Source organism: Neocloeon triangulifer, unplaced genomic scaffold, assembly GCF_031216515.1.
Source record: "Neocloeon triangulifer isolate White Clay Creek 2 clone unplaced genomic scaffold, ASM3121651v1 ptg000014l, whole genome shotgun sequence".
Taxonomy (NCBI): Eukaryota; Metazoa; Arthropoda; class Insecta; order Ephemeroptera; family Baetidae; genus Neocloeon; species Neocloeon triangulifer.
Genome location: NW_026775556.1, coordinates 28,599,530 through 28,615,107, shown reverse-complemented (window position 1 = coordinate 28,615,107; position 15,578 = coordinate 28,599,530). Strand labels below are relative to the sequence as shown.

Sequence of the window (15,578 nt, the reverse complement as noted above, 5' to 3'; positions counted from 1 at the left end):
TGAGAGTTCTCCTAGTATTTTATTCACAGATTTTGCAAATATATACCACGATATACCAAAGTTTGCCAATGTCGAGTATCGAAAAAAACACGTTTTTCGTACTTTGGCCCTAAATTGCAGAAAAACTAAAAATAATGCCATCCTGAATTTTACTCACCAGATGCAGAATTTAACGGGCTACATTTTTTGCATTTACACGAAAAAAATCAAAAAAATGATTTTTTGAGAAAGATGGCTTTAAAAATTAAATTTGCAATTTAGTGACCTTGACCTTTAACCTACGCAAAAATAGTCAACAGAAAAGTTGTTCAGAATAAAAAGTAACGCCAGGATAAGAAGAGAGCAGATCAAAATTCCCACTAGAAGCAAAGATATTTGCAATTTTGACTTTTTCAAAAAACCCAAATTGCAAAAAAGTGTACAAAATTTTGATTTCAAATTTTGGTCAGAGAACCCTCTTATCAACCCAAACAACATACTTTGATTACAGAATGGCATTGTGAACCAAAAATTTAGGCCAATTCACGGTCAATCATTCATGAACGGTCCCAGAATTATGTATTTCATTTATTTATACTTTCGTTAATCAAGTTTTTCTCCACTGTTTTAATCTGCTCTAATTTTAAGAAAATTAATGATACAAAATTATATGCAACATTCTGCAGTCCAATTAAAATTTTAGCCATTAATTCACGTATTGTAACAATGTGGACAAATAAACAACGTCCAATATTAATAATAATACATCTATAAATGATTATAACCATAAAATAGTCTCCAGATTTAATAAATAAATTTAAATTATTTTTTTATTTATTATCTATGTTTTTGTTTTAATTTATTTTTTTATTTAATTTTATTTCTATTAATATTATTCATTTTATTTATTTTAATTTATTTAATTTTATTTATTTATTATTATTATTTGTTTTTATATGTCGACATTGTTTTTTGTTTCCTTGTTTTTTTTTTTTTTTTTTGAACAAGTAAATAAAAAAAGAGTGATTTTAATGTTGATTTATTTTTATTAAATTCTCCTAGATGTAGGTTTTTTTTATTAAAACTGTTTTTTTTCCAAATTGCAATGCTTTTTAAAGTATTTTTGAAGATAATCCGTTGCTCAAAATTTGCTCCATAAAAATTTCATGATCAAACATCTCTGAAAACAAACTAACTAAATTAAACTGTTATTAAGTTAATTATGAAATTACTGCAGACGAACTTGAAATTTACTCACTCATTATTGCTATTATTTATCGATAAATATTACAATTTGAATTAATTAAATCAAGAGCTTCATGGAGCGGAACATTGAGCCACCTAGCAAGCACTAATAACAGTCGTACATCTCATCTCTCTTATTTTCATGCGGACGAATAAAGCCCGGCGATTGTGCCATCGTCGGAATATTGCATTGCAAAGAGAATTACGCGAGAGCGAAATTAATGAGCATAGTAAGTCAACTGCACGCGCGAGATCTTAGACAAGATACAGTGGCGCTTGACTCTTGTTTATGTCCTGTGCGTTGTAAAATATGATTACTCGAGCCAAGTCATGCTTGGCGATCGCTTCTTGTGCAGGGCGATTGTGGACCCTGAGAGAGAAACGGATTTCAGTGACAACTCCTTATCTATTTGGAGCAGCAGGAATGACTCTGTAATCTGTTTCCAACTTTCATCTTTTGTTTACTTTGTGGTTGCGTAAGTTTGCTAATGTAAATGGAAAACTTGATTAATTAAGTTCCATTTTTTTCCTCTTTTCCTGAAATACGGAAAAGATTGAAATTTATGTGATGTGAGTTTTTATTTTTAGTTTTATAAAATAATTGTAATGGATCAAATAACAAATTAAAAAGAGGATTTATGATTGTCACCTTTGCCAGTGGTTCCATTAGATTTTTGATAGTTTTGCTCCATCACACAGGATGTTTTTGTGCATTTCAATTAAATTTAAAATTTTATTAATCACCATTCGTATATAAAAAAATGATATTAAAAGAAATTGAATGCAAACATTTTAATAATTGTGAGTCGTAATTAAATTTCATAAAATGAACTGGAAGCTGGACTTTCAAAAATTAAAATTTATGGCAATAGATGTAAGTGAGAAATTGTAAAAAGATATGGTCCTCATTAATTAAAAAATTGAATTTAGTTCACAGATTCTTTCTTCCAGACCAAAGTTTGGCTATAAAAGCTGCCCGACGTACTAAGAGAAGATTATGTCAGCGAGCGAAATGAACCAAAAATTTTTTCAAGCAAACCTTATTCTTTCCTCTTTAATTTGTAGAAATACAAGTTTTGCATTCATAAATTTCGTTTTTAATCTTTATTCTTTTGATAACCAGAAAGTTTTGATTTGAATCAAATTTCTAAAGAGAAAAGTGCGGACGGAAAAAAAATCAGTTGCTCAGATGCTGTTTTGCAGTTTTTACCTTTCAAATAAGACTATTTTTCCAATTCTACCCGTTCACCGACACATTTGACAAAGTTAATTTGTTGACCATAACCTGGGTCGTGTTGCGTTCAGAAAATTATTTGAAAAAAAAAAAATAATGAAATTAATGGATTTAGTATAATTTGTACATTCAAAATTATTTAAGTTGTTTGAAACAACCCTTTCAACAAGTTTAATATGATTTAATTACATCACAAAGTCCACAGAAACAATCCAGACAAATGATACACCACAGAGTTCAATTAAATTTTAATTTTGCACATGACAATCTAAGAATTTGTACGGATTATTTATAATTTTTAATATAAATTTAAATATTATTTTACGTTAAAAGCTACTCAAGCTGCATTATGAGCAATGTTTTATTCCTGGAAATGATTAATTTAAATTATTTGAAAGAAAAAAATTAATTATATTATAAAAATATCAAATTACACTAAACGAGATATAATTGCCATAAATATTTACAGTAATATTTATAGTATAAAAAGTTAACGACTTTTATAATTTTGCATAACCATCAAAATCCGGTATGAGAAAATTTAGAGATTTGGTAAATTTTATGCTGTCGCTTTAATTTTGAACCTATAAAGTGCGCTATAAAGATTAAAATCGTGCGCAAATACTACTTTACAATCACGTGGGTGCGCACAGACTTGGCTGCCGCGTACATTTTATGCTTTTTTTAGGTGCAATAAATATAGACACACTAAATCAATCACACACGTTGCCCGCGCGCCCTACCGAGTTGCATTTTTTCCTTCATAAACTTTTACAGCAGAAACGCGTAATTGACATTCGGACTGCGTCATTCCAATATCATGTTGGAAGGCAAAAAAAAAATATTTGTAATAAAATGGAACAGTTTTGAGGTAATTGAGATTCAAAATATGTTGCGCAAATGGACAGGTGCATTAACTCTGCGCTTTTTATTGCCAGCATCGTTGGGTGTTTTCAGCTGCATTTATATTTAATATGCATTTCCTCGGCTTAATTAACAGCGTGTATAACTCTACATTATTGCCTTATCTCTCATTCTCGCACTCATCCAACGCGCAAAAGCAAAAGAAAATTCTCACCTGAGCCGCCAGAAGCACCAGCAGAAGCCAGCCGAGGGATTTCACGGAGCCTGAAGACATCGGGCCCCACTCGGATGTTTTCATCCTACAACTGAAACGAAAATATAACGAAATTAAATAAATATTCAGGAAAGTTTTGCCAAGACATATTTGATCTGCTGCAGGTTTTTCAAAAAATAATAAATAGACTAAAAAAAACATGCAAAAAGATTTTTTGTTCTTTCAAAATTGAATAAATTTTACAGTAACTACCAAAGTTGTACATTTTCTTGACACAAAATTGTAAATTTAAAAAAAGGTTCTCTTAAGTTGAATTTTTTTTATTTGTCCGGATAAGAATATGAAAACAGGTGCAAAATTAGATAAAAATTAGGATAGTCCAAAAATTTCATAATATTGGTTAGAATATTAACTATAAAAACCCTGAAATGACAGTATTTTGTTTCCGATTCTGCGAATAAATCACAGTTGAGGAAAGAAAAAACAATTGTTTCGCTCCTTCTAAAAAGTGGGACACATTCCAAGAACCAGATTCCGGACCATAATCCAATAACAGAAACTAATCGGCAAGTATATTTCATCTTTTTGTCGCGTGAAATTAATTTCCTGGGCGGCGTCTGGTCGACGACAAGTGTCACTCAACGCGTGTGTAAAAATGTAAATCACCCGCAGACGTTGTTTGGTCCCAGACGCTTGAAACTGATTATCAACGATTCAAGCGCCCATTGTGTGCAGTTCGCAAGGGTCCAGTTTTTGTTCGCGCGCGCGTGAAACTGTTACTCAATCGAATTCACCGATTCTGAATGCAACTGTTTGCGCTTTTTTTTTAGTTTTTTACCTGTTTATTGATCAATTCTCGCAACGAGAAGAGCTCGCGGAATACTGAAGCAGAAAGTGCTTGAGATTGGCGTCGTGATAAAAATCAGGTTTTTTTTTAAATTGAGTGTTGATCTGTGTAAGAGAGTCGGCGGTGAGCTTCTGCAAAGTGCTCTCGAGACTGCAAAAATAATGCATTCTGACCGATCCAGAGAGATTCTGATTGGTTAATAGAGTGTTTTTTACAAAATGTAAGAAAGAGAGAAAAAAAAATGCAAACTCGGAAAGTATCGTTGTGTGGATGAGGAATTTTTAACAATTTTTTTAATGTGTAGCAAAATTAAGTACATTACACGAAGACACCAACAGTCTCTTTTAAATAATTTTAAATACTCACACTATTTTCAAGAGACAAGTGAAGTTCATAATTACCAGACAAGGGCTAAGAGTGATTTGCATGTTCCTGCCCAGACTTTTTTTAATTTCGAAGCAGAACCCTTTGACTTGTGTGGCTGCTTCGTATAACAAATTGCCTGTTTCGATTCGCTTGGAGCCGCAATACAAGACTTTTGAAAGTAGTTTGAGGCGTTTTGTTTATTCACATTAATTTTATAGCTAATAAGAGTTTTTCAACTCATCAATAAATTGTAAAATATATTTTTTTACTCTTTTTTTGTTTCAGCAGCTTTTCTAATATATATTTTAAGTTTTTTTACTGTATTTTATTAATTAAATTTTTAAAATTAAAAGGTGGAAATTAATTTTTTAATTAGTTTTTATGGAATGGAGAATGAATAAATAAATAGATTAGTAAAATAATATTTAGATAATGAGAGAAACTGCGCAATGGTTGAAAACGGAAAAATGTCTGAAACATACTTATGAAGAATAATAATGATTAAAAGGTATAGACATTCTTTAGCGATAAGAAAAGAGTTAAAATAAAGAATAATTGCAAAATGTTTAAGTGAGTTCTTATGGAAATGGATATTTCTGACAAAGAAATTGCCCAAATTTTCAAAAAATGTTTTATATCTTTACTGCTTAATCATTTTCATGAGAGTAAAAATATTATGTACAATTTAACCACAATTCACTATGCCAACAAAATAATTTTCAAAATACTCTGGTGCTGTGGGAGGTCATTTTTGTGCTTTGGGACATTTAACCTGTCAAATTATATTCCTGCTCCAACCACATTCCAGCTACGCAACTCTGGATTAAAACATTGAGGGAATCGTCGAATAATCAAGATGATGGTCACACACGAGTCAGTTTTTTTTGCCAAGTGAGGAGTAAATTTATATGTGCTCAAAAATTACACATCCACGACAGGGCACGCGACATAAGGAAAATTAATTTTACCTTTGCGCCTCATTGAAACCTGATTCCTCGGCTTGTCTCATCTTCACTTTAAATTACTATATTGGTGATTTTCTGAGTGAGCCGCTCCTTAATTTTGAGCACCAATTCGTCAACAACAAGGAAAAAGAATGAACTTGCCGCTTAAATATTGCTTTCGACCGCTCTGTTATCAAAAAATTAGAAATGTTCTGTTGATTTTGAGAACGGCACGTGAATCTATTAGTTTAATAGGTAGACAAATCTAATCACTTCAAACTAGTTACAAAAATGAGGTGTAATTATGTAATAAGCAGTCTTCAAAATTTGTTCGATTTTTCTGTTTTTAATTGATATACATTTTAACAAATTGATGTGCCCTTCGTTCTACATTATATTATTTGTTGATGGTTTTGTTTCTCTGAATATTGATGAAGGTCGCCGCCGTTGGAGAATAAAAGTGGAGCGAGCTGCAGGCGCATATTCTCTTAATTAGCACTGCACGCGGTGCATTTTACTAAAAAAAAAATACTTGGCACAGTCCTACGTAATAAACGGCTCGTTCGCTGTTCAAAGAGAGCAATAAGACTTTAATGATAACACCAGAAATGGATTGACGCAAGGGCACGCTCATTAATGCAAGCCTATTCTCTCCACTAATTGAATTCTATTCATCCACAAAAAGAAATCCGCTTTCACTGACTGCTGATCAATTTAAATGTGGATCGTTCAAGATGTTAAATTAGCATCGACAAAATAATAGAAGAAACTTATTTCCTTTAAAATAGTTTTTTTTAGCATAATTGCAAGAATATTTGCCATAAAAAATGTCGTTTCTCAAACAGTACAAGTTGCAAATCTTATAAATTCAATTTTTACCGACACATAATAATTTACTTTAGTTTTATTATTACTCTTTAATTTCCTGAATCAGGGAAAAAGTGTGTTTAATCAACAAGATCATTAACTCGTAAGCGTTAATTGCTTGTTTGTCAGTGTCAGTAATTACGTTTATAATAATTTGTTATGGCCTCGTCATATCTCTCAGAATTCAAAATTTTCTAGAATCGACAATTTTGGAGAATGTCAAAATTCATCAAGGGAATACTATTTGAATCATCCATTGATAATCACTTGGGACATTTCTAATAATTAATAAAATAAATACTTTAAAGTTCAAGCATAATGAGATTTTATGTTCTAACCTTTTAACTAATTCATAATGTTCAACGCTGATTATTTATTTCCCAGCTCACAAGAATTTCGCATCAAAAGACTATATAATAATTTACAATAAACGAAATTTAAGACGTTTTTCCATTAGCTTATTCCGTCAAATCTTAAATCAGTTTCTCCAAATCTGGCACCGATAGAAATCTAGCTCTGGCCCTCGCAAAATCCAGCAGGCTTTTGTATATTATTAGCCCAAAACAACATAAAGTAGATCTGCCTTCCGCTTATAATAACAAAACTCATAAAGAACGCAACTCTCTGTGTTTTCCATATTTTCTAATAAACTTTTCGCACATAATTTCAAGCGAGACCCGAGACACTGGAAAAAGAAATATCACCTACACTCCTAAAAAGGCCGGTCGATGTTAAAACAGGCTCGTTTAAAATGTTGCCGTGTTTGTTCTTGCGGGTGAAAAATTAACCTTGTACACAATCGTGCGAGTCGCCGTGAGCTGTTGTTTGTCATCAATTACAATTCAAGCGAAAGCACTTCAGCACCACAATGAAATAAGACCCTCTTCCGGTTCAATTAAAAACTCCTATGTGTTTAGATTTTTTTAGGGGGGCCCATAATGTGTCTGAATCCGGAAAAAGAAAGTGTCCGAAAATAATTTGTCCGAGGGGAACGATCTAGAATACTTCGGAGGAAGGTTTTTTCGGAAAAATTAAGATTCGGAGGAAAGATATTCGGAAAAATTATGGTTCGGATAAAAGTGTGTGGACAGATTATATTTTTTAACTTTGGATCAAGTTTTCGGACGAAAGTTTTCGGACAAATTCCAGAAAATACTTTCGGACACAATTAAGGCCCCTCTTTTTTAGGATTGTATGGACCCTTCCATTTTATATTTTTCAAATTTTTAGCACTTTTTTTAAATTTCGAAAATGTAAAATTTCCAATGACATTTATTCCAAGTTGAATTTAAGAAGAAATAAACAAAACAAAACGAAAAAACATATTTTGAAATTAATCCCTCTGATCCAAAATTTGATTTCGTGGAACCATCTTTCAAAATTTAGCCACGCATCCTTGAAGAAATTGCGATTAAAAAAACTTCCGGTCAATTTCGATTTGCATCAATATGGCAAAAGGGCCAATCAATAAATCAGTCTCATTAAACATTTTCGGTGCCACCCACGCCTTAAAAGTGCAAACATACTTGAGTTGGTCCGTGAAAATTTCGCCGGTGTGTCTTTTTCGCATCTGCTGCTCGGCATTTCAGCGCAGGGCGGGGTCGCTCCGATGGTAAAAGGCAGGGCCCTGAAGGTGGATGGCGAATTTTTATTTTTTGCCCATCGACCTTGGCTTTGGCTCCTGAAAGAGCCGCGCGCGACTTTTGTGCGTTGCCTCGGCTCCTCGGCTCTGCTCGCATTTTGGAGCGGTTTTTTTTCTTTCGGGCTGGGTCGGTGACCCGATCTGCTTGCAGATCTCCGCGGCGCGCGTGCGATTCGTATTTTTCTGCTTTCTGATGGATGGACGGACCGCGGGCACGAATTACATGGGAATCGTATCTGGCCGAGAGCGATTATGCTGTCAGTGTTAGAAAAGATTACGTTTGGAAGAAAAATAAAAATAAAGCTGATGGCCCTCGGGATGGCTCTTGTATATTTTCTTAAACTTGCGCTTCTACCCTGGAGTTAAGGTGTTTTCTCACGTAGATTTCATTTGAATGCTCATAAATCTGCAGCAGAATTATACAAAGGCTTGCGGCGCATAAAAATTGCTTGAATATTATGCCTACTTACTTTGCTCCTTCATTCACAAATAACTTTCATATAATTTGCTCCAATATTCTGTTTGAATTTGTTATGAGTGCTTGGAAATCGCTCATTATAATCAATTTCAGTAAAAATTATTGCACTCTTTTATCAATCCTCTAATTTTTATTTTTATTTTTATTAATAAAAATAATCAAACATATTCACAATAAAATTTTTTATCAATTTTTGCAAAGACAATTTTACCAAAAAATGCCTCTTTGTCCTATGAACTACAAATTTTATTGCAAAAAACATTACTATTTTCAAATTTTTGCTCAACTTCATTTCGTTTTCCATTAAAACTCCCTCCAAAAAATGTCTCCAAAACGCATGTTCTAAACTTTCAGAAAATATAACTTTTTTTAAATTTAATTCAGTAAAATTTACTTGGAAAATTAAATGTTTAGTTAATATTGTAAGATACAAGCGATGCTAAAATTGAAACAGAATTATGCTAGGATTATTTTATAATTAAATAAAAATATTAATAAATATTTTCTTTTTAATTATTTAGATCCTTTAAAGATATATTTAAAATTTTAAATTCTTATGCGTAATAATAATTTTCTTATTGAAAATGGAGAATAATAAAAGTAATTCGATAATTTCGGCATCAATTTTCATTTTTATAACCAAGCAGATTATGAAACCAATCTCATTAACTATAAATAAATTTACTTTTATCGTTTTCCTACCCAACACACAAATTTTCGAGCTAGCTTTATTGCTTCTGGTACAATACAGTGAACGTGCAATGCAAATTGAACTTTTTAAATTAAAGCCAATTATGGAAAATCAGAATCACCATTAAAAAATACAGTAGGTCAAATCAAGTTTTGAGTCAGAATTTGCTATCTTCTAATCATAATGAATGCAAACAAATTATTATAAAAACACTTAAAATGGATATCTGAGAAGTCCGTAATAAAATATAAAATTTATGCTTCACACCTCTGAATAAAACCACTAGACCGTTGTGAAAGGTCGGGAAACATGCCAGTCATATGCAAATTTTCTCTTTGAAACAATTGTCGACGCAGTGGGAGCCAAATGAAATTACCGCCGCTAATTAACCAACGAGCTCCACCCGCTCGGAAAATGCAGCATTAAATTTAATTACAGCGGCGATCGAGTTTGCGGCAGGGCACTAAAATACTCGAACGAATGCAACCCCTTGACGTGGGTGACAGTTTGATTGCCCGACTGCCTTCGTCTCTTTATCGCCTGCGTCGCGCCGAGAAGGTTAATCCGTCAAGCCTGGGCTTTATTGGACCCGCGTTCTCTTTACTAATCACGCAGCGCCATTCTGCGATTCAAATTAGCACACACGTGAAAAATTATAATAATGTATGTTGATGACTAAGTGGAGCCACTTGATGTTACACAAATTCTACAAATGAATCGGTTAATTGAGCTTTAGCGGTTGTGGCTCCGAATTGACTTAAGATTAAGAGAGGTACTTATAAATAAAATATAAAATGTAAACAGTTTTCATAATATTATTGGAGGACATCAAGTTTTGCAAATTTGCATTATTTTTTAATCTTGAGAAAACAAAACATGAATTTTAAAATTAAACCCAAGTCAATTAAAAAATTTTAAAAAATTTCAAGTCAGCCTGCAAAAAATGCCTTTTCTACTATGCCTAAATTCTACTTTTAAACTTAACAATGAAAAATATTATTTCAAAATTTGGAATGTTCATTTTGTAAAACTTTGATATTGATATTTAATAAACATTCCGTGATATAAAATGAAGTTATTTCAACATTATGAATAAATTAAAGAGAGACTTCAACAGATTTTATTTATAAAATACACCACAAGTAGAAATATTAAATAATTAAACTTGTTTTTCTTTCAGTTCGACAGGTGTTCGAATTCACTTCCTGAACACGAGGAGCAAATGGTATGACAAACCAGAGCAGAGATAAGATAAATGAAGTCAAACACCTCTCAACACGACACGCAGAAGCGACTCGTCCTCCTCCGAGTGCATCTTAATCTTCGTCGCATAATTCGCGTGGGTTCAAATCGTGTGAATTTATTACGGACAGAGAAGAGAGCGATAAGTAGCAGCTGATTTATTCCAGGCCGGCGGGCACAGCATCGCATTTCCCGCTTTGCATAACATGCAGAGAGAGATGAATAATCACACTACTCTCACCATTCGTCAATCGGAATGTACCCCGCGCAAATAAATCTCCAGCCATTGCACCAGACAATTAAACAATGAAAGCGGCCGACCATAAAACACCGATCGACACGTTTCGAAAGCTAAATTCGAAATTTTTCCAGCGTAATAAAATTTTAATGGATAAAAAGAGACGTGCAGCCAAGTGTGGTTGTTTTAGCGTGCAGGGCAGAAGAAAGAAAGGGTTTACTGCAAGTTGCATTGAGCAAGATCATGGTGATTGACGCGAGCACGAACGACGATCTCTGGTCTATAATGCACTTTCCCTGTCCGCCCCGATTCAGGTCACACCGGCGCGCCATATTTCTCGCCCGCCCGTCTTAAAAGTTTTTATTCCAATTGCACGGTTTTTGCCCGTGAATATAACCAGTGTCATTATATGTGAGTAACCCACGTACCTTGGTGATAACAATTTCACTCAGGTCACGTTTTCCTTGCGCTCAAGGGAATGATTTGTGGTGTGTTTCAATCCATTATCCATTCCCCTCTCTACAATTTCCATTCAAAAGCCTTTTATTTTTGTTGAATGTAATTCATCAATTAGGTAAATACAGAGTAACAGAGCAGATATCTTTCAAATTATTATATAGAGGTTTACCTCAAATGGTTACTAATATAATTGACAATTAACATATATATGTCATATAAAAAAGGTAAAGCAACAAGTATTTTGTTGAAAACTGCAGAAATAAGCACGGTTATCTACAAAATACAAAAAGTGAATTTTGTTTTAAAAGAAATTTTTAAATTTATAATAATATTTTATAAAATTTAAACTGATATTAATAAAAAGTTTTAATACACTAAAGTAAAATTAAATTAAATAATTAATATTTATATACATTTAAACATTCTTAGGTCTTGATATTTCTCTGAAAATTCTATTAATTTCTATTAATTTATTTTGCAAAACCAAGCCCGGTGGCTCAGTGGTTAGAATGCTTGCATTCTAATCAGTGGGTTCCTTGGCCGTCATGGGATCAATGCTCAGCCTGGGGTTGTTTGTGGAAACAAATAGTCTCTGGTATGCGAATCATTGATAACATTTCGGCTGACACGTCGGGAATTTGGGAGGTATGGCGCAAGCTGTACCGACTCGCACTCGGAGGTTTGCCGCGTTTCCTCCGAGCCACAAGCTGGAAGAACTCAGCTTGTGTGGCGAATGCCTGCGTTTCATTACAAGTCCTTCGTGGCAAGGCCGGGTCAAGGGGCAAGGTCTCAAGGGGGGTGGGGGGCCCATGCGAGCACCACCAAATCTGCTAGAAAGCCCCCGAACAAGGGTCAGGTTGGTTGGGAAGCACAAATGTGCTAAGGGTGCTCGACTTCGGCAAGAGACCGACCCAATAGCCTAATAAGCTCACAGGTGCCATAAGCAAAAAAAAAAAAAAAAAAAAAAAAAAAAAAAAAAAAAAAAAATTTTGCAAAACAATTATTATCCTCCCTTGCATCTTCTTTTTAAAGCATTTTTTTTTTTTAAATAAATTTCTCAAATTTCACAGAAATGTTTGATATTAAAAATTTTAAATTCTATGTTTAGAAATAACCGCAGTTTAATAAAAGTTGATTCAATTTAGATTTTCAATTTGATACTGCTGAAAAATAATCTCGCACAATCGGATAAGCCGCACACCGCCTCCGCACACTTTTATTCTAATCGTCAACGACAATGACAAAAGATTCAACTTTCACTATCACGACACACGGAGCGCGTCGATTGCACCTGCAATGTCACCAGAGACGCATCGTGCATTTTTATGGCGGCGCCGCTCAAAAGAAGCAGCTTGATTGATTCGAATTGCCAGCGAGCATTACGCGGTGGACATGCATACAACATTACAACCGCATACTCGTAAATGCACGCGAGGTGTTTGATTTCATGACGATTTGGGCGTGAAAAATTATTGCAAGCTAATTTCCACTTGAACTTTTTTCGCGACGCGTTAAGTTGGAAGTTTACAAATTGTGATGGCACGCGAACGAAATGTCCCTTCAGAAAATGCATGCTCACAACTTATGTTGCAAAACCGAGTGTCTCTGTTTTGGTTTGTCAGCTTGATTTAAGGTAGTGTAACGTTTAAATTTCAAATTAGTTTTCTGACTAATTGTTAGAAAAAAACAGTTGCTGTTGTAATTTACTGTAAAAAAATCACGAATTTTTTCTGCTATGCAATAAATTTATATGAATTTTTAATTGCCCTATTCCATATTTATGCAATCCCAAAATATCAATCTCTACATGGAATATAAATATATTCAATTTTATTAAATCTACTCAAGTAAACCAATAAATTTAAATTGTATTTATGAAGTCATTATAGATTTTTATTTTTGACAATCCTGTCCTCCTCTTTTGGTTCTTTTAGTGTTAGTTTTTAGAATGGTTTTCAGGCAGATCTCAGGTGCCCACGCTTTTTGAGCACCAAATTTGTCATTCCTCTCTTCTTCTGATTTTCACGTGTTATAATCTCACAGGACCGAAAATGTTTCACTCGAGCATTATTAATCGGTCTAGACCGTTCGCATTCAGAATTTTACACGCCAACTCAACTCTCTTATAAATATATTATTATGAATACATTTATCTTCAGTTCACGCTGTGTGGACTCGGCTGGATTTGCTTTTGCAAGAATTTAAACGTCGCTCTACAAGACCTAAAGAGAGTCGCCCAAGTTGATCTCTCTAACAACAGAATATATCAGGTTTCCTGCTCGGACCAGCAGAAAACCAGATTTTAACCTCAAAAGTCCCGCTGAGTAACTACAGAATAGAGCTTTTGCTATTTTCCTAAAATTTGCATACGTTGTTCACATTAATTATCAAAATGGTCTCGTCTTTAATGTTAAAAACTAAACAAGAAAATGTGGGTGGTCCCTTCAAATGGTAATGCGTTAACTCTATTATAAGTTATTAGCAAATTTAATATTAAATGATTAAATAATTTTCTATATATAAATTTAAAGCCATGAATAATTTTAACACTTCAAAAAACGCATTAAAATCAAATATTTGTGCAGAGGAGAGGGATTTTTTTGTTTAGTTAAGATTAAAAAACGAAGAAAAAAAAATACTTTTCCCTGGAAGAAATCTGAGAGTGCCAACCAGAGAAACGGCTTGTTAATAAAATAAAAACGAGAGCGTCCTCATAAACAACAATTTGCCGACTCCCTCGCAAAAGCACTCTCGAGTCTCAAGGCAAGTCAAGGCCAATTTCGAACGCACTTCATTTGGGCCCACCTCATTTGCAAGCTCAATTTGCACACGGATTTAGACTCTCCGCCATGCAATGTACCGTGAATGAATTTTAACAGCCTCTGAAGAAGCGCACTAATGAGGTTGGTTTAAATTAAAACGTCTTAAATTTTGGAATTCGTTGCAGGAACGTGAGTTACAAACTAAACGGCATTAATTGAAAAGAAATAATCAGATTGGAAATTAAAATTGTGTGTTATGAAATTGAAATTGTAATCAGAATTAATGCAATTGATTTTGAGTTACAGAAGTCTTCATTTTAAATATCATAAGTTCACTCATAAAAAAGTGATTATTTAACTTGTATAAAATTTGAAAAATCGCACGCTAAAAGACATTTTTGCTTGAAAGTAACAATACCTGGAACAACCTGGAACTTTTTTAACTAAAACTTTAAAGACTTTAAACTAAAAATGCATCTTTTGAGCTTTTGTTCTTTCACCAGTCTAGCAATTACCAATTTCTGATCTCAAATTAAAAGAGAATTTTTTATCATCTGCACTATATTCTCGCGAAAATTGTTAATTGAATGTTTCCATACTTATTAATCCCAAAATATTAAGTTTTTTCCTTACTCAATTTGCTGTCTTATCTAAATTGGCCAATAATTTGCATGCATATTCATGCGACAACTCTTCTCATGGGTGCAATTTTTCCCCGCCTCGTGTTTTGTTCACTCAGTACATTACTCTCCGTTTGGAGGACAAGCCCGAAGAGTTGCCGAACATTCAATGCAAATTGCTTTGACTCACCGCGGCAGCTCCTTTTCTCGCTTGCTTTTAAGTGCGCAACACGCCAAACAAATAAAGCATCTTGCGCGCGGCTAATTTTCCTCTCTTTTATAATTGCTGCATTCATTCAACTCTCCTCGTGGCATATCAACTCGGCGCCGCGACACTCGTTCGTTACGATCTCTGTAAGCCATTAGGTCACATTTATGTATAAACTTGGCCGTGTGCGCGCATCTCGCCGGTTTTTTATGTGCAGCAGCTTGCGAGGCAGTTAATTAAGTCGCATCGCCAGCCCCGCTCAGAATTCAATTCAAAAACGCCTAGATTGAAATCTCGGTCACTTTTTTGCACTTCCAGACGCACCTAATAAAAAGAAAAGAAAATATCACCTTGCTCAAAATCGGCATCTTGTAATAATTTCTCGCGCGTTGTTCGATTTAACGTTTTATTCGTGCTGGTCGAACTTTAATGCTATTGTTTATGGTTTTTAAACATTCAATACTGTAATAAATTCAAATCTCATGCGTGTTAACTTGTGCAAAAAAGGCTCTTGACTGAAATAAAAATAAGGAAACAAGATTCGTGAGAGTTAATTTCATTCTTTCACGCTGAATTACATCACATTCTGGTTGTCATGAATTTTAATTAACTGGCAAAACACGATTAGGATTATAAAGTTGCGAAAGTGAAATAAAATGAAGTACACCGTGAAATTTG

At 33.7% G+C, this 15,578-nt stretch overlaps 1 protein-coding gene across 1 annotated transcript in view; it reads right to left on the bottom strand.

Annotated features, from left to right (window-relative positions):
- Positions 1-15,578, bottom strand: part of LOC132201236 (uncharacterized) — a 36,698-nt gene that overhangs the window by 7,732 nt on the left and 13,388 nt on the right. The window contains exon 2 of the mRNA XM_059627230.1: positions 3,537-3,627. Within this exon, the coding sequence (XP_059483213.1) occupies positions 3,537-3,620 (84 nt within the window). The 5' untranslated portion in view covers positions 3,621-3,627. The remainder of the gene's footprint in view (positions 1-3,536; positions 3,628-15,578) is intronic.